Genomic DNA, 19,346 nt, shown 5'->3' on the forward strand with positions numbered 1-19,346 from the left:
GCTGGGCCTCCGTCTGTTTCATTTCAATCAGTATCTTACAAATCCTGATTAGCAGACTGAGTAGTTTAATTGAATTGGTTTATGACCATCGAGAACATATTTCTCATTACAGTACTTTACTATTTTTATTTTTGACAACTTTTACTTTTACTTCACTACATTCCTAAAGAAAATACTGTACTTTTTACTCCATACATTTTCCCTGACACCTAAAAGTACTCGTTACATTTTGAATGCTTAGCAGGACAGGAAAATGGTCCAATTCACGCACTTGTCAAGAGAACATCCCTGGTCATCTACTGCCTCTGATCTGGAGGACACACTAAACACAAATGCTTTGTTTGTAAATTATGTCTGAGTGTAGGAGTGTTCCCCTGGCTATCAGTAAATGATGTCTGAGTGTAGGAGTGTTCCCCTGGCTATCAGTAAATGATGTCTGAGTGTAGGAGTGTGCCCCTGGCTATCAGTAAATTTAAAAAACAAGAAAATGGTGCCATCTGGTTTGCTTAATACAAGAAATGTTAAATTATTTATACTTTTAGTTTTGATACTTAAGTACATTTGATCAATTCAATGTACTTTTGATACTTAAGTATATTTAAAACCAAAATCTTTTAGACTTTTACTCAAGTAGTATTTTACTGGTTGACTTTCACTTTTACTTTAGTAATTTCTATTAACATATCTTTACTTTTACTCAAGTATGACAATCGGCTACTTTTTCCACTACTGCAATTGAGTGCAGGAAATGCAGAAATTATAAAAGTGCTGAAATAATTTTTGGTTGAATTGAACAGTATAAAACAATCAGAATGGAGAAAGACTCACTGAAATCACTTAGAATATATGTGTTGCCACCCTAGGATCACTACTCATAAAGCACTCTAGGATCACTACTCATAAAGCACCCTAGGATCACTACTCATAAAGCACTCTAGGATCACTACTCATAAAGCACTCTAGGATCACTACTCATAAAGCACTCTAGGATCACTACTCATAAAGCATCCTAGGATCACTACTCATAAAGCACTCTAGGATCACTACTCATAAAGCACTCTAGGATCACTACTCATAAAGCACTCTAGGATCACTACTCATAAAGCACTCTAGGATCACTACTCATAAAGCACCCTAGGATCACTACTCATAAAGCACCCTAGGATCACTACTCATAAAGCACTCTAGGATCACTCACTACTCATAAACCACCCTAGGATCACTCACTACTCATAAACCACCCTAGGATCACTCACTACTCATAAACCACCCTAGGATCACTCAATACTCATAAAGCACTCTAGGATCACTACTCATAAAGCACTCTAGGATCACTCACTACTCATAAAGCACCCTAGGATCACTCACTACTCATAAAGCACCCTAGGATCACGACTCACTACTCATAAACCACCCTAGGATCACTCACTACTCATAAAGCACTCTAGGATCACTACTCATAAAGCACTCTAGGATCACTCACTACTCATAAAGCACTCTAGGATCACTACTCATAAAGCACTCTAGGATCACTCACTACTCATAAACCACTCTAGGATCACTCACTACTCATAAAGCACTCTAGGATCACTACTCATAAAGCACTCTAGGATCACTCACTACTCATAAAGCACTCTAGGATCACTACTCATAAAGCACTCTAGGATCACTCACTACTCATAAAGCACTCTAGGATCACTCACTACTCATAAAGCACCCTAGGATCACTACTCATAAAGCACTCTAGGATCATTCACTACTCATAAAGCATCCTAGGATCACTCACTACTCATAAAGCACCCTAGGATCACTCACTACTCATAAAGCATCCTAGGATCACTCACTACTCATAAAGCACCCTAGGATCACTCACTACTCATAAAGCACCCTGGGATCACTCACTACTCATAAAGCACCCTGGGATCACTCACTACTCATAAAGCACCCTGGGATCACTCACTACTCATAAAGCACCCTAGGATCACTCACTACTCATAAAGCACCCTAGGATCACTCACTACTCATAAAGCACCCTAGGATCACTCACTACTCATAAAGCACCCTAGGATCACTCACTACTCATAAAGCACCCTAGGATCACTCACTACTCATAAAGTACCCTGGATCACTCACTACTCATAAAGCACCCTAGGATCACTCACTACTCATAAAGCACCCTAGGATCACTCACTACTCATAAAGCACCCTGGGATCACTCACTACTCATAAAGCACCCTAGGATCACTCACTACTCATAAAGAAAATGTAGAACTTTTATTATCCAAAAACTCACAACACTGTCAAATACCGTCATGCCGTTCAATTTTTAAAAAATCCTGTGATGTAATATTTTGGCAATATCGCCCAGCCCTAGGATAGCATAGTCATCCCTGTATTAACCTCTCTGCTCTCTGCTGCTCCACTGTCAACAGGAGTTCATTGAGCAACACTCATTAGGAATTTGTTCTTAAACTGACTTGCCTAGTTAAATAAAGGTAAAATAATTTTAAAAAATAAAATAATTAGACATTAGTGATATCACCGAGTTACGTTCACAAGGCCAAGGAACATACCGTTAGCCTGCTTCTGTTTAAGATATGCGCTCTAGCTTTAATAAAGAGTGGATGGTATATGCGTATTGTGTGTATGTGTTTCTGTCTGTGTCTGTGTGTTTGTGCCCGTGTCTCTCTATGTGTCCTGTATGTGTGCGGTGTCCATACCGTGCAGTCAGCCATGGTGATGTGTCTAGCAGCCGTCCTAACATCCACCTCCGCCAGAAGCTCTTTAACCCTCTTCAGAATGCTCATCTCTAAGGGCTTGTTCTCCTGGGGCATAAGGTGCGAGACGTACATCCCTGGTCTGAAGGAGGAGGCTGTCTCCACTAGGGGAGCGATGAACGCCTCTTCTCCAGCCCCATCCTCCCTCCCTGGGGCAGGCCCTCGACCCTCCTCCACACGCAGCCTCTCCACGTAGCTCTTAGTGGGAGGTGTGGGGGGCATGCCGGCGGCACAGTGAGCCTTAGGACAGAGGGCCGGGGTGGGCCGTAAGTTGCAGTAGCTGCTCCCCGTCTCGGAGCCATCTCCTGGGGTTTCGTAGGAGCAGTGGGCCGGGGTGGAGTGGGAGCTGGCTGCTAGCATGTCGGGTAGGTTGTTGTTGGAGCCTGGGCTGAGCTGGGGGTCGCTGAAGTGTCTCAGGACTGGCGAGGGGGGCACCACAGCCAGAACTCTAACCCCTGACTGGGTTCTGTGTCTGTGGACTGGACAGCAAAGCACAGGGTTACACATGTAAATTCCAGACCTGGGTTCACAAATAGTATTGATTTTCTTACAAATACATTGAGTGTACAAAACATTAAGAACACCTGGACCAGGTGAATCCAGGTGAAAGCTATGATGTCACTTGTTAAATCCACCAATCAGTGTAGATGAAGGGGAGGAGACAGGTTAAAGAAGGATGTTTAAGCCTTGAGACAATTGAGACATGGATTGTGTATGTGTGCCATTCAGAGGGTGAGTGGGCAAGACAAAATATTTAAGTGCCTTTGAACGGGGTATGGTAGTAGGTGCCAGTCGCACCAGTTTGAGTGTGTCAAGAACTGCAACGGTGCTGGGTTTTCACGCTCAACAGTTTCCCAAGTGTATTAAGAATGGTCCACCACCCAAAGGACATCCAGACAACTTGACACAACTGTGGGAAGCATTGAAGTTAACATGGGCCAGTATCCCTGTGGAACGCTTTCAAGACCTTGTAGAGTCCATGCCCCGACAAATTGAGTCTGTTCTGAGGGCAAAAGGGGGGGTGCACCTCAATATTAGGAAGGTGTTCTTAATGTTTTGTACACTCAGTGTACTTCAGCTGCGCTTGATTGATTGAGTGTGCATGGTGCAATTGGCCCAATGGACGATTCCAAAAGTGCAAACCCCCAAAAGTTCCCATCTGGCTCTCCAGAAAGGCTCAATCAAAAGGACCACCAAACCCACATAGTATGCAATAATCTCAATGAATTATCTATAATCTCAATAATCTCCATAGAAAGGACTCACTGTGGCTGTAGGCTGGGGAGAGAGGTGTCTCCCCTAAAGGAGGACGGCGATGCTCCTGGATAAGGTCCATACTCAGAGCACAGTTCCTCATGGCGTCTTTGTGGTTGTGAATAGTAGAGGAGCTGCAAACACCAACAAACACACTCATTTTCCATCTGTTTTTAATACGGCTGTGGGTCCTTGGTCTGAACCATACATCTGAATCGAGCAAGTTTGACAAAGCTTCAAATCAAGTCATCTCATAAATGAAGTGCCAGTTATACATTTTACCCGATTGGTCTAGTGAGAAGAGGTGAACATTTTACCCAATTGGTCTAGTGAGAAGAGGTGAACATTTTACCCAATTGGTCTACTGAGAAGAGGTGAACATTTTACCCAATTGGTCTACTGAGAAGAGGTGAACATTTTACCCGATTGGTCTAGTGAGAAGAGGTGAACATTTTACCCGATTGGTCTATTGAGAAGAGGTGAACATTTTACCCATTTGGTCTACTGAGAAGAGGTGAACATTTTACCCGATTGGTCTAGTGAGAAGAGGTGAACATTTTACCCGATTGGTCTAGTGAGAAGAGGTGAACATTTTACCCGATTGGTCTAGTGAGAAGAGGTGAACATTTTACCCGATTGGTCTACTGAGAAGAGGTGAAACACAGGTCAACCTTAGCCTGGTCCCAGATCTGTTTGTGATGCATAACCAACTCTTATGGTTACTGTCTGTTTGGCAAGACAATAACCATATCAGTTACAAGACAGCACAAAGAGATGACAAGACAACACAGAGATGACAAGACAACACAAAGAGATGACAAGACCACACAAAGAGATGACAAGACAACACAAAGAGTTGACAAGACAACACAAAGAGATGACAAGACAACACAAAGAGTTGACAAGACAGCACAAAGAGATGACAAGACAACACAAAGAGATGACAAGACAACACAAAGAGATGACAAGACAACACAGAGATGACAAGACAACACAAAGAGATGACAAGACAACACAAAGAGTTGACAAGACAACACAAAGAGATGACAAGACAACACAAAGAGATGACAAGACAACACAAAGAGATGACAAGACAACACAAAGAGTTGACAAGACAACACAAAGAGATGACAAGACAACACAAAGAGATGACAAGACAACACAAAGAGATGACAAGACAACACAAAGAGATGACAAGACAACACAAAGAGATGACAAGACAACACAAAGAGATGACAAGACAACACAAAGAGTTGACAAGACAACACAAAGAGATGACAAGACAACACAAAGAGTTGACAAGACAGCACAAAGAGATGACAAGACAACACAAAGAGTTGACAAGACAACACAAAGAGATGACAAGACAACACAAAGAGATGACAAGACAACACAAAGAGTTGACAAGACAGCACAAAGAGATGACAAGACAATACAAAGAGATGACAAGACAACACAAAGAGATGACAAGACAACACAAAGAGATGACAAGACAACACAAAGAGATGACAAGACAACACAAAGAGATGACAAGACAACACAAAGAGATGACAAGACAACACAAAGAGTTGACAAGACAACACAAAGAGATGACAAGACAACACAAAGAGATGACAAGACAACACAAAGAGATGACAAGACAACACAAAGAGATGACAAGACAACACAAAGAGATCTATGACCAGGCTAAGGTTGATTTCTCCTACACTCAGGCTCTGGTTGCTGTGTAGAGGAGGAGGAAAGATACGTGCATTATAAGGGGAGAGTTCAGTGTCAGAGTGACTGGTGTAGCAGCTAGTCTAACACAGAGCAATGTAGCTACAGTAGACACATGTTCTCGGTGAATCTGAGGCAGGGGGTGAGAGTGAGAAGGGGTCAGTGCTCTGTTATGACACCAGTGTTCTGACCCAAACGGGCTCACACACACCACCTGCACCCCACGACAGCAGCTTCCACTTCTGGCTTTGGAACAACTGGTACTGCTACTGGTATTGGTGCAGGTACTTGGACTGGTACTGGGACTGGTGGAACTGGTGGTTCCACTGGACTGATGGACTCCACGTCACTGACCACACAATGGGAATGAATGGGCAATGAAACATATGCTTTACACCATTGAGACACACATACATACAGTACATACACCTGCACACAGACATACACACATACAGACAAACACAGACACACACACACAGACACACACACAAGAATCTCGAGAAGAAGATTGGGTAACAATCTATGAAAGACTCCATCTCCTCTAGTCTCTGACCTGTGAGGTATCAGCTTGTCCGTGGTCAATCCGTCGTTCATGGTCACGCTCCGCCTCTTGATGTACGCTCCTTTCTGACTGGATGGTGAGTGGGCTAGGCCATGTCTGCTATTGGCTAAGGCAAACGTTGCTTCCAGGTAACGCAAGGGGAGGGTGCGTATGATTGGACAGTAGATCAGGGCTCCGCTGGGCTGGGAGACAGGTCGCCGTCCGGCCACGTAGTACCTCTTCAGCTCAGGTATAGAGTCGAAACTGTCTTTCTCTAACAGGTACTGGACCTGGAATTGAATTGAAAATCATTATGGACCATTCAAATGTTAAATAAATGGACGTGTGGTTAACAATTGGAAATAAGTGTTTTTCATGTTTTTCATGTGTCATCCTCTGGGATTCTTTGTACTTTTAAATAGTTTAACTGTAATAATTGTTTTATCCCAAAATAACTAAATCCTTCAAAACAGTCAAGTTAGATCCAACAACATGATGTAAATGATGTAAGTTACAATACATACCTTAGACTCAGTGGTGGACTTGACCAGGACCTTGGTGATCTTGATGTGCAGAACCTCGTAGTTCCACCTGGTCGTCAGGACATAGTCGCCCACGTTTATCAGCGAATCACGGATCAGGAAATCACCGTTTCGCAGCACCACCGTCTCCGACACCTGGAGGTCGACAGAAGGGAAGGGGTATTATGCAGTAACATTGGTACATTTATAATAACAGTGTTATGAGGGTCATTCTATAACATCGTTAAAGTTATGATTACATTGTTATAAGGTTTATTATATAACATTTGGGTAACTCCGCTCCCTTTTTCCTGTGTAAATAAGACTGCACACAAAGTGGCTTTAAAATCACAGTTTGGCACAAAGACAATTTATTATGCACTCAGAGTCCTATAGATCGCAGATATGTAACATCAAATGAAGGCATGCTTTAATTGACTGTAAGATGTCTTCTAGGAAACGTATCTAGGGGCTAGGCTACATACTGGTTATCCAAAGAGAGTTGAGCCTATACAAAAAAGCTTTCCTATGATGATTGTTACAGGGCATTGCAAAACTATTCATACCCCTTGTATTTCTTCAAATGTTATTGTGTTACAAAGTGGGATTAAAAATGGATTTAATTGTATTTCTTTTGTCAACAATCTCCACGAAAATACTTTGTAATGTCAAAGTGGAAGAACAAAATATATATACAGCACAAGTCAAAAGTTGGGATAAAAAAGTGTTAAACAAATCAAAATATATTTGTTAGAGATTCTTCAAAGTTGCCACACTTTGACTTGATGACAGCTTTGCACACTCTTGCCATTCTCTCAACCAGCTTCAAGAGGTAGTCACCTGGAATGCATTTTCCACAGTTAATTTGTGGAATTTCTTTCCTTCTTAATGCATTTGAGCCAATCAGTTGTGTTGTGACAAGGTAGGGGTGGTATACAGAAGATAGCCGTATTTGGTAAAATACCAAGTCCATATTTTGTCAAAAACAGCTCAAATAAGTAAAGAAAAACAACAGTCAGTCCAATATTACTTTAAGACATGAAGGTCAGTTAATACTGAAAATTCCAAGAACTTTGAACGTTTCTTCAAGTGCAGTTGCAAAAACCATCAAGCGCTATGATGAAACTGGCTCTCATGAGGACTGCCACAGGAAAAGGAAGACCCAGAGTTACCTCTGTTGCGGAGGATAAGTTCATTCGAGTTTCCAGAAATTGCAGCCCAAATAAATACTTCACAGAGTTCAAGTAAGAGAGACACAAGAGACACAACATTAACTGTTCGGGGGAGACTGTGTGAATCAGGCCTTCATGGTTGAATTACTGCAAAGAAACCACTACTAACGGACACCGATAAGACGAAGAGACTTGCTTGGGCCAAGAAACATGAGCAATGGACATTAGGTGCATCAAAGCAGGGACCGAGAGACTGAAAAACAGCTTCTATCTCAAGGCCATCAGACTGTTAAACAGCCACCACTAACATTTAGTGGCTGCTGGCAACATACTGACTCAACTCCAGCCACTTTAATAATGGGAATTGATGGAAATTTATGTAAAAATGTATCACTAGCCACTTTAAAAAATGCCACTTAATATAATGTTTACATACCCTACATTACTCATCTCATATGTATATGTATATACTGTACTCTATCATCTACTGCATCTTGCCATCTTTATGTAATACATGTATCACTAGCCACTTTAAACTATGCCACTTTATGTTTATATACCCTACATTACTCATCTCATATGTATATACTGTACTCTATACCATCTACTGCATCTTGCCTATGCCGTTCTGTACCACCACTCATTCATATATCTTTATGTACATATTCTTTATCCCTTTACACTTGTGTGTGTATAAGGTAGTAGTTGTGGAATTGTTAGGTTAGATTACTCGTTGGTTATTACTGCATTGTCGGAACTAGAAGCACAAGCATTTCGCTACACTCACCTTAACATCTGCTAACCATGTGTATGTGACAAATAAAATTTGATTTGATTTGATTAGACTGGTGGAAATCTGTCCTTTGGTCTGATGAGTGCAAATTTGCGATTTTTGGTTCCAACCGCCGTGTCTTTGTGAGACGCAGAGTAGGTGAACGGATGATCTCCGCATGTGTGGTTTCCACCGTGAAGCATGGAGGAGGTGGTGTGATGGTGCTCTCTGGTGACACTGTCAGTGATTTATTTAGAATTCAAGGAACACTTAACCAGCATGGCTACCACAGCATTCTGCAGCGATACGCCATCCCATCTGGTTTGCGCTTAGTGGGACTATCATTTGTTTTTCAACAGGACAATGACCCAACACACCTCTAGGCTGTGTTAGGGCTATTTGACCAGGAAGGAGAGTGATGGAGTGCTGCATCAGATGACCTGGCCTCCACAATCACCCGACCTCAACTCAATTGAGATGGTTTGGGATGAGTTGGACTGCAGCGTGAAGGAAAAACAGCCAACAAGTGCTCAGCATATGTGGGAACTCCTTCAAGACTGTTGGAAAACAATTCCAGGTGAAGCTGGTTGAGAGAATGCCAAAAGCGTGCAAAGCTGTCATCAAGGCAAAGGGTGGCTACTTTGAAGAATCTCAAATATAAAATACATTTTGATTTGTTTAACACATTTTTTGGTTACTACATGAGTCCATGTGCGTTATTTCATTGTTTTGATGTCTTCACTACTATTCCACAATGTAAAAAATAGTAAAAATAAAGAAAAACCCTTGAATGAGTAGCTGGTGTCTCCAGTGCGCGTTCATAGCCCGGTGCGCTACATCCCAGCTCCCCGCATCTGCCGGGCTAGGGTGAGCATCCAGCCAGGACTGGTTGTGCCAGCCCTGCTCTCCAGACATCCAGTGCGCCTCCTTGGCCCAGTATATCCTGCGCCGGCTCTGCGCACGGTGTCTCCGGTACGGTATACCACTGCTTCCACTTTGACATTACTGAGTATTTTGAGTAGATTGTTGACAAAAAAATTACTATTAAATATATTGTAATCCCACTTTGTAACACAATAAAATGTGAAGAAATCCAAGGGGGCTGAATACTTTAGCACGGCACTGTATGTAGAGACTTGATTTAAATAGGGTACATATTTAAGCATTAAGGCCTGAGGGGGTGTGGTATATGGCCAATATACTATTGCGAAGGGCTGTCCTTAGCACGATGCAACACGGAGTGCTAGGACACAGCCATTAGCTGTGGTATATTGGCCATATATCACAAACCCCCGAGGTGCCTTATTGCTATTATAAACTGGTTAACAAATGTACTTCTTGTCATACCCATGGTATACGATCTGATATACCACTGCTTTCAGCCAATCAGCACCAGTTTCTAATATAGAATATCCTGTAGTAGCATGTCTAAGTGACAAAGATGTTATTTAAAGCGTTTATCCTTATCTCCAACAGGGGGCGCTGTTACTGCAGGCCAGAGACAGCAGCACCAAGAGCACTGCATTCAGAGACAGGCTGCTGCATGCATCGGAGCCATCACCATGGAGACACAGTGTATTGTTTTAAAAGCAAGGGTTAGCCACAGGTTCTCCCTTTTCTGTCTGTCTGTCTGTCTGTCTGTCTGTCTGTCTGTCTGTCTGTCTGTCTGTCTGTCTGTCTGTCTGTCTGTCTGTCTGTCTGTCTGTGTGTGTGTGTGTGTGTGTGTGTGTGTGTGTGTGTGTGTGTGTGTGTGTGTGTGTGTGTGTGTGTGTGTGTGTGTGTGTGTGTGTGTGTGTGTGTGTGTGTGTGTGTGTGTGTGTGTGTGTGTGTGTGTATCCACCAGCTGTTGATACTGTTATGTATCCAGCACCAACAGACAGACCCAGCTGTGCCTCCTCCTCCCTCCTCCTCCTGTTTCCAAGTTATTGTCATTCAGGGAAATAACTTTTTATAAGTTATGGATTTTGATTTTTATACAACAACAACAAGAACATAAATTAATCCGTAATAATGGAAGGTGTATGACAAAAAACATATTTTTACTGCTCTAATTCCGTTGGTAAACAGTTTACAATAGCAATAAGGCACCTCAGGGGTTTGTGGTATATGGCCAATATATCACAGCTCAGGGCTGTGGTATATTGTGTCGTGTATAAGAACAGCCCTTAGCTGAGGTATATTGGCCATATACCACAAACCCCCTCGCGCCTTATTGCTTAAGTATAGGACTTTTATTGTGCATTAAACGTCACCAACTAAGAAAACAACGGCAGGTGAATATTAATAGATTGCACTCTTTGTGTGTGTGTGTGTGTGTGTGTGTGTGTGTGTGTGTGTGTGTGTGTGTGTGTGTGTGTGTGTGTGTGTGTGTGTGTGTGTGTGTGTGTGTGTGTGTGTATACTTTGTATGTGTGCGTGTGTGTATACTTTGTATGTGTGCGTATATACTCTGTGTGTGTGTGTATATATACACTGTGTGTGTGTGTGTGTGTGTGTGTGTGTGTGTGTGTGTGTGTGTGTGTGTGTGTGTGTGTGTGTGTGTGTGTGTGTGTGTGTGTGTGTATACTTTGTATGTGTGCGTGTGTGTATACTTTGTATGTGTGCGTATATACTCTGTGTGTGTGTGTATATATACACTGTGTGTGTGTGTGTGTGTGTGTGTGTGTGTGTGTGTGTGTGTGTGTGTGTGTGTGTGTGTGTGTGTGTGTGTGTGTGTGTGTGTGTGTGTGTGTGTGTGTGTGTTTGTGTGTGTATATACTCTGTTTATGTGTGTGTATATATGTATGTGTATGTATATTGGGGCGGCAGGGTAGCCTAGTGGTTAGAGCGTTGGACTAGTAACCGTGAAGGTTGTAAGTTCAAATCCCTGAGCTGACAAGATACAAATCTGTCGTTCTGTCCCTGAACAGGCAGTTAACCCACTGTTCCTAGGCCGTCATTGAAAATAAGAATTTGTTCTTAACTGACTTGCCTAGTTAAATAAAGGTATATCAAATATTTTATTTGTCACACATACACATGGTTAGCAGATGTTAATGCGAGTGTAGCGAAATGCTTGTGCTTCTAGTTCCGACAATGCAGTAAAAACCAACGAGTAATCTAACCTAACAATTCCACAACTACTACCTTATACACACAAGTGTAAAGGGATAAAGAATATGTACATAAAGATATATGAATGAGTGATGGTACAGAACGGCATAGGCAAGATGCAGTAGATGGTATCGAGTACAGCATATAAATATGAGATGAGTAATGTAGGGTATGTAAACATAAAAGTGCATAGTTTAAAGTGGCTAGTGATACATGTATTACATAAAGATGGCAAGATGCAGTAGATGATATAGAGTACAGCATTTTTGATCAATTTCCATTATTAAAGTGAGCTGGAGTTGAGTCAGTATGTTGGCAGCAGCCACTCGATGTTAGTGGTGGCTGTTTAAAACAGTCTGATGGCCTTGAGATAGAAGCTGTTTTTCAGTCTCTCGGTCCCTGCTTTGATGCACCTGTACTGACCTCGCCTTCTGGATGATAGCGGGGTGAACAGGCAGTGGCTCGGGTGGTTGTTGTCCTTGATGATCTTTATGGCCTTCCTGTGACATTGGGTGGTGTAGGTGTCCTGGAGGGCAGGTAGTTTGCCCCCAGTGATGCGTTGTGCAGACCTCACTACCCTCTGGAGAGCCTTATGGTTGTGGGCGGAGCAGTTGCCGTACCAGGCAGTGATACAGCCCGACAGGATGCTCTCGATTGTGCATCTGTAGAAGTTTGTGAGTGCTTTTGGTGACAAGCCGAATTTCTTCAGCCTCCTGAGGTTGAAGAGGCGCTGCTGCGCCTTCTTCACAACGCTGTCTGTGTGGGTGGACCAATTCAGTTTGTCCGTGATGTGTACGCCGAGAAACATAAAACTTACTACCCTCTCCACTACTGTCCCGTCAATGTGGATAGGGGGGTGCTCACTCTGCTGTTTCCTGAAGTCCACAATCATCTCCTTTGTTTTGTTGACGTTGAGTGTGAGGTTATTTTCCTGACACCACACTCCGAGGGCCCTCACCTCCTCCCTGTAGGCCGTCTCTTCGTTGTTGGTAATCAAGCCTACCACTGTAGTGTCATCCGCAAAGTTGATGATTGAGTTGGAGGCGTGGGTGAACAGGGAGTACAGGAGAGGGCTCAGAACGCACCCTTGTGGGGCCCCAGTGTTGAGGATCAGCGGGGTGGAGATGTTGTTACCTACCTATATATACTCTGTGTGTGTGTGTGTGTGTGTGTGTGTGTGTGTGTGTGTGTGTGTGTGTGTGTGTGTGTGTGTGTGTGTGTGTGTGTGTGTGTGTGTATATACTCTGTGTGTGTGTACCTCTCGTGGGATGTGTCCATGGTACCAGCCATGGCTCCTGATATCGCTGCTGCAGAGTTTCAGCTCCTCCTCCAGCTCCGTGTGTAGTTTCTCTGGTGCAGACTCCAGCAGGTACTTCTCCTTGGAGAACTAGAGGGAAAAAACAGGAAACGTTTTAGACAGACAGTCTCACCCCAGGCTAGCAGGACAGCAGTGATGCCAGTTATACTGGTACTATTCATTACACACACACAAGCACGTACGCACACACATTATGTTAATATTGTAAATCTCCAAAGTAAGCTTTGGCAATATGTACATTGTTACATCATGCCAATAAAGCAAATTGAATTTAATTGAAAGAGGAACAAAAAAAAGAGAGAGAGAGACAATAAGAGAAAAGTAGAGAGAAAGAGAGAGAGATAGAGAGAAAGAGAGAGAGAGAGAGAGAGAGATATTGAGGGAGAACGAGAGAGCGAGAGAGAGAGAGAGAGAGAGAGAGAGAGAGAGAGAGAGAGAGAGAGAGGGAGAGAGAGCGAGAGAGAGAGAGAGAGAGAGAGAGAGAGAGAGAGAGAGAGAGAGAGAGAAAGAGAGAGAGAGATATTGAGGGAGAAAGAGAGAGAGAGAGAGTGAAAGAGAGAGAGAGTGAAAGAGAGAGAGAGAGAGAGAGAGAGAGAGAGAGAGAGAGATATTGAGGGAGAAAGAGAGAGAGAGAGATATTTTGAAGCAGAAATAGAAAGAGAGAGAGAGAGAGAGAGAGAGAGAGAGAGAGAGAGAGAGAGAGAGAGAGAGAGAGAGAGAGAGAGAGTGAGAGAGAAAGAGAGAGAGGGGGGGCTCCAGAAGGTAGACAACAATACAATACCACCCCAGGTCACTATGCTGCTGGGCTCTCCTCTTCTCTGAGCTAAATTGATTAAACCCTACTTCACCTCCACCTCCTCTCTTCATTCTCTCCTCCTCTAGGGATGGATGGACGGAGTGAAGAAGGAGGGTATGAAAACCACAGCAGTATCCACTCAAATAAAATGTGACAGCACGTGTGTGAAGTGTGGCGGGCCTGAAGAGAGTGTGTGTGTGTGTGTGTGTGTGTGTGTGTGTGTGTGTGTGTGTGTGTGTGTGTGTGTGTGTGTGTGTGTGTGTGTGTGTGTGTGTGTGTGTGTGTGTGTGTGTGTGTGTGTGTGTGTGTGTGTGTGTGTGTGTGTGTGTGTGTGTGTGTGTGTGTGTGTGTGCAATAAAGGGATTCTGGGCAATAAAAGAGCAGCATGGTTAAGTGTGAAGTTATTGCTTTTCCATGTCTCTGTGGTGACATGGGCTCTGGTCTCTGGTCTCTGTAGTGACATATTGTGCCAAGTGTGATATCCCTACTAAATAGGTCGGGCTAATGTTCCTATAGACTCAGTAAGGTCAGCAGGCTAATGTTCCTATAGACTCAGTAAGGTCAGCAGGCTAATGTTCCTATAGACTCAGTAAGGCCAGCAGGCTAATGTTCCTATAGACTCAGTAAGGTCAGCAGGCTAATGTTCCTATAGACTCAGTAAGGCCAGCAGGCTAATGTTCCTATAGACTCAGTAAGGTCAGCAGGCTAATGTTCCTATAGACTCAGTAAGTCCAGCAGGCTAATGTTCCTATAGACTCAGTAAGACCAGCAGGCTAATGTTCCTATCCACCCAGTAAGGCCAGCAGGCTAATGTTCCTATAGACTCAGTAAGTCCAGCAGGCTAATGTTCCTATCCACCCAGTAAGGTCAGCAGGCTAATGTTCCTATAGACTCAGTAGGTCCAGCAGGCTAATGTTCCTATAGACTCAGTAAGGCCAGCAGGCTAATGTTCCTATAGACTCAGTAAGGCCAGCAGGCTAATGTTCCTATAGACCCAGTAGGTCCAGCAGGCTAATGTTCCTATAGACTCAGTAAGGCCAGCAGGCTAATGTTCCTATCCACCCAGTAAGTCCAGCAGGCTAATGTTCCTATTGACCCAGTAAGGCCAGCAGGCTAATGTTCCTTACCACCCAGTAAGTCCAGCAGGCTAATGTTCCTATAGACCCAGTAAGACCAGCAGGCTAATGTTCCTATAGACTCAGTAAGGTCAGCAGGCTAATGTTCCTATAGACTCAGTAAGGCCAGCAGGCTAATGTTCCTATCCACCCAGTAAGTCCAGCAGGCTAATGTTCCTATAGACCCAGTAAGGCCAGCAGGCTAATGTTCCTATCCGCCCAGTAAGTCCAGCAGGCTAATGTTCCTATAGACCCAGTAAGGCCAGCAGGCTAATGTTCCTATAGACTCAGTAATTCCAGCAGGCTAATGTTCCTATAGACCCAGTAAGGCCAGCAGAATAATGTTCCTATAGACCCAGTAAGGTCAGCAGGCTAATGTTCCTATAGACCCAGTAAGGTCAGCAGGCTAATGTTCCTATAGACCCAGTAAGGTCAGCAGGCTAATGTTCCTATAGACTCAGTAAGGCCAGCAGGCTAATGTTCCTATAGACTCAGTAAGGCCAGCAGGCTAATGTTCCTATAGAACCAGTAAGGCCAGCAGGCTAATGTTCCTATAGACTCAGTAAGGCCAGCGGGCTAATGTTCCTATAGACCCAGTAAGGTCAGCAGGCTAATGTTCCTATCGACCCAGTAAGGCCAGCAGGCTAATGTTCCTACAGACCCAGTAAGACCAGCAGGCTAATGTTCCTATCGACCCAGTAAGGCCAGCAGGCTAATGTTCCTATAGACTCAGTAAGACCAGCAGGCTAATGTTCCTATAGACTCAGTAAGACCAGCAGGCTAATGTTCCTATCCACCCAGTAAGGCCAGCAGGCTAATGTTCCTATAGACTCAGTAAGTCCAGCAGGCTAATGTTCCTATCCACCCAGTAAGGTCAGCAGGCTAATGTTCCTATAGACTCAGTAGGTCCAGCAGGCTAATGTTCCTATAGACTCAGTAAGGCCAGCAGGCTAATGTTCCTATAGACTCAGTAAGGCCAGCAGGCTAATGTTCCTATAGACCCAGTAGGTCCAGCAGGCTAATGTTCCTATAGACTCAGTAAGGCCAGCAGGCTAATGTTCCTATCCACCCAGTAAGTCCAGCAGGCTAATGTTCCTATTGACCCAGTAAGGCCAGCAGGCTAATGTTCCTTACCACCCAGTAAGTCCAGCAGGCTAATGTTCCTATAGACCCAGTAAGACCAGCAGGCTAATGTTCTTATAGACTCAGTAAGGTCAGCAGGCTAATGTTCCTATAGACTCAGTAAGGCCAGCAGGCTAATGTTCCTATCCACCCAGTAAGTCCAGCAGGCTAATGTTCCTATAGACCCAGTAAGGCCAGCAGGCTAATGTTCCTATCCGCCCAGTAAGTCCAGCAGGCTAATGTTCCTATAGACCCAGTAAGGCCAGCAGGCTAATGTTCCTATAGACTCAGTAATTCCAGCAGGCTAATGTTCCTATAGACTCAGTAAGGCCAGCAGGCTAATGTTCCTATAGACCCAGTAAGGCCAGCAGGCTAATGTTCCTATAGACTCAGTAATTCCAGCAGGCTAATGTTCCTATAGACCCAGTAAGGCCAGCAGAATAATGTTCCTATAGACCCAGTAAGGTCAGCAGGCTAATGTTCCTATAGACTCAGTAAGGTCAGCAGGCTAATGTTCCTATAGACTCAGTAAGTCCAGCAGGCTAATGTTCCTATAGACTCAGTAAGGTCAGCAGGCTAATGTTCCTATAGACTCAGTAAGGCCAGCAGGCTAATGTTCCTATCCACCCAGTAAGGCCAGCAGGCTAATGTTCCTATAGACTCAGTAAGACCAGCAGGCTAATGTTCCTATAGACTCAGTAAGACCAGCAGGCTAATGTTCCTATCCACCCAGTAAGGCCAGCAGGCTAATGTTCCTATAGACTCAGTAAGTCCAGCAGGCTAATGTTCCTATCCACCCAGTAAGGTCAGCAGGCTAATGTTCCTATAGACTCAGTAGGTCCAGCAGGCTAATGTTCCTATAGACTCAGTAAGGCCAGCAGGCTAATGTTCCTATAGACTCAGTAAGGCCAGCAGGCTAATGTTCCTATAGACCCAGTAGGTCCAGCAGGCTAATGTTCCTATAGACTCAGTAAGGCCAGCAGGCTAATGTTCCTATCCACCCAGTAAGTCCAGCAGGCTAATGTTCCTATTGACCCAGTAAGGCCAGCAGGCTAATGTTCCTTACCACCCAGTAAGTCCAGCAGGCTAATGTTCCTATAGACCCAGTAAGACCAGCAGGCTAATGTTCCTATAGACTCAGTAAGGTCAGCAGGCTAATGTTCCTATAGACTCAGTAAGGCCAGCAGGCTAATGTTCCTATCCACCCAGTAAGTCCAGCAGGCTAATGTTCCTATAGACCCAGTAAGGCCAGCAGGCTAATGTTCCTATCCGCCCAGTAAGTCCAGCAGGCTAATGTTCCTATAGACCCAGTAAGGCCAGCAGGCTAATGTTCCTATAGACTCAGTAATTCCAGCAGGCTAATGTTCCTATAGACTCAGTAAGGCCAGCAGGCTAATGTTCCTATAGACCCAGTAAGGCCAGCAGGCTAATGTTCCTATAGACTCAGTAATTCCAGCAGGCTAATGTTCCTATAGACCCAGTAAGGCCAGCAGAATAATGTTCCTATAGACCCAGTAAGGTCAGCAGGCTAATGTTCCTATAGACCCAGTAAGGTCAGCAGGCTAATGTTCCTATAGACCCAGTAAGGTCAGCAGGCTAATGTTCCTATAGACTCAGTAAGGCCAGCAGGCTAATGTTCCTATAGACTCAGTAAGGCCAGCAGGCTAATGTTCCTATAGAACCAGTAAGGCCAGCAGGCTAATGTTCCTATAGACTCAGTAAGGCCAGCGGGCTAATGTTCCTATAGACCCAGTAAGGTCAGCAGGCTAATGTTCCTATCGACCCAGTAAGGCCAGCAGGCTAATGTTCCTACAGACCCAGTAAGACCAGCAGGCTAATGTTCCTATCGACCCAGTAAGGCCAGCAGGCTAATGTTCCTATAGACTCAGTAAGACCAGCAGGCTAATGTTCCTATAGACTCAGTAAGACCAGCAGGCTAATGTTCCTATCCACCCAGTAAGGCCAGCAGGCTAATGTTCCTATAGACTCAGTAAGTCCAGCAGGCTAATGTTCCTATCCACCCAGTAAGGTCAGCAGGCTAATGTTCCTATAGACTCAGTAGGTCCAGCAGGCTAATGTTCCTATAGACTCAGTAAGGCCAGCAGGCTAATGTTCCTATAGACTCAGTAAGGCCAGCAGGCTAATGTTCCTATAGACCCAGTAGGTCCAGCAGGCTAATGTTCCTATAGACTCAGTAAGGCCAGCAGGCTAATGTTCCTATCCACCCAGTAAGTCCAGCAGGCTAATGTTCCTATTGACCCAGTAAGGCCAGCAGGCTAATGTTCCTTACCACCCAGTAAGTCCAGCAGGCTAATGTTCCTATAGACCCAGTAAGACCAGCAGGCTAATGTTCTTATAGACTCAGTAAGGTCAGCAGGCTAATGTTCCTATAGACTCAGTAAGGCCAGCAGGCTAATGTTCCTATCCACCCAGTAAGTCCAGCAGGCTAATGTTCCTATAGACTCAGTAAGGCCAGCAGGCTAATGTTCCTATAGACTCAGTAAGGCCAGCAGAATAATGTTCCTATAGACTCAGTAAGGTCAGCAGGCTAATGTTCCTATAGACTCAGTAAGGCCAGCAGGCTAATGTTCCTATCCACCCAGTAAGTCCAGCAGGCTAATGTTCCTATTGACCCAGTAAGGCCAGCAGGCTAATGTTCCTATCCGCCCAGTAAGTCCAGCAGGCTAATGTTCCTATAGACCCAGTAAGGCCAGCAGGCTAATGTTCCTATAGACTCAGTAATTCCAGCAGGCTAATGTTCCTATAGACTCAGTAAGGCCAGCAGGCTAATGTTCCTATAGACCCAGTAAGGCCAGCAGGCTAATGTTCCTATAGACTCAGTAATTCCAGCAGGCTAATGTTCCTATAGACCCAGTAAGGCCAGCAGAATAATGTTCCTATAGACCCAGTAAGGTCAGCAGGCTAATGTTCCTATAGACCTAGTAAGGTCAGCAGGCTAATGTTCCTATAGACCCAGTAAGGTCAGCAGGCTAATGTTCCTATAGACTCAGTAAGGCCAGCAGGCTAATGTTCCTATAGACTCAGTAAGGCCAGCAGGCTAATGTTCCTATAGAACCAGTAAGGCCAGCAGGCTAATGTTCCTATAGACTCAGTAAGGCCAGCGGGCTAATGTTCCTATAGACCCAGTAA

General features: G+C 44.2%; 1 protein-coding gene across 3 annotated transcripts in view; it reads right to left on the reverse strand.

The window, feature by feature from the left end:
• Positions 1-19,346, reverse strand: part of LOC129810962 (SH2 domain-containing protein 3C-like) — a 167,579-nt gene that overhangs the window by 11,582 nt on the left and 136,651 nt on the right. For all 3 annotated transcript variants that reach the window (XM_055862000.1, XM_055862018.1, XM_055862009.1), the window contains 5 exons: positions 13,104-13,232; positions 6,813-6,965; positions 6,301-6,578; positions 4,044-4,165; positions 2,721-3,256 (listed from right to left, as the gene is read on the reverse strand). In XM_055862000.1, the coding sequence (XP_055717975.1) occupies positions 2,721-3,256; positions 4,044-4,165; positions 6,301-6,578; positions 6,813-6,965; positions 13,104-13,232 (1,218 nt within the window). The remainder of the gene's footprint in view (positions 1-2,720; positions 3,257-4,043; positions 4,166-6,300; positions 6,579-6,812; positions 6,966-13,103; positions 13,233-19,346) is intronic.

This window comes from Salvelinus fontinalis, chromosome 2 (genome assembly GCF_029448725.1).
Source record: "Salvelinus fontinalis isolate EN_2023a chromosome 2, ASM2944872v1, whole genome shotgun sequence".
NCBI lineage: Eukaryota > Metazoa > Chordata > Actinopteri > Salmoniformes > Salmonidae > Salvelinus > Salvelinus fontinalis.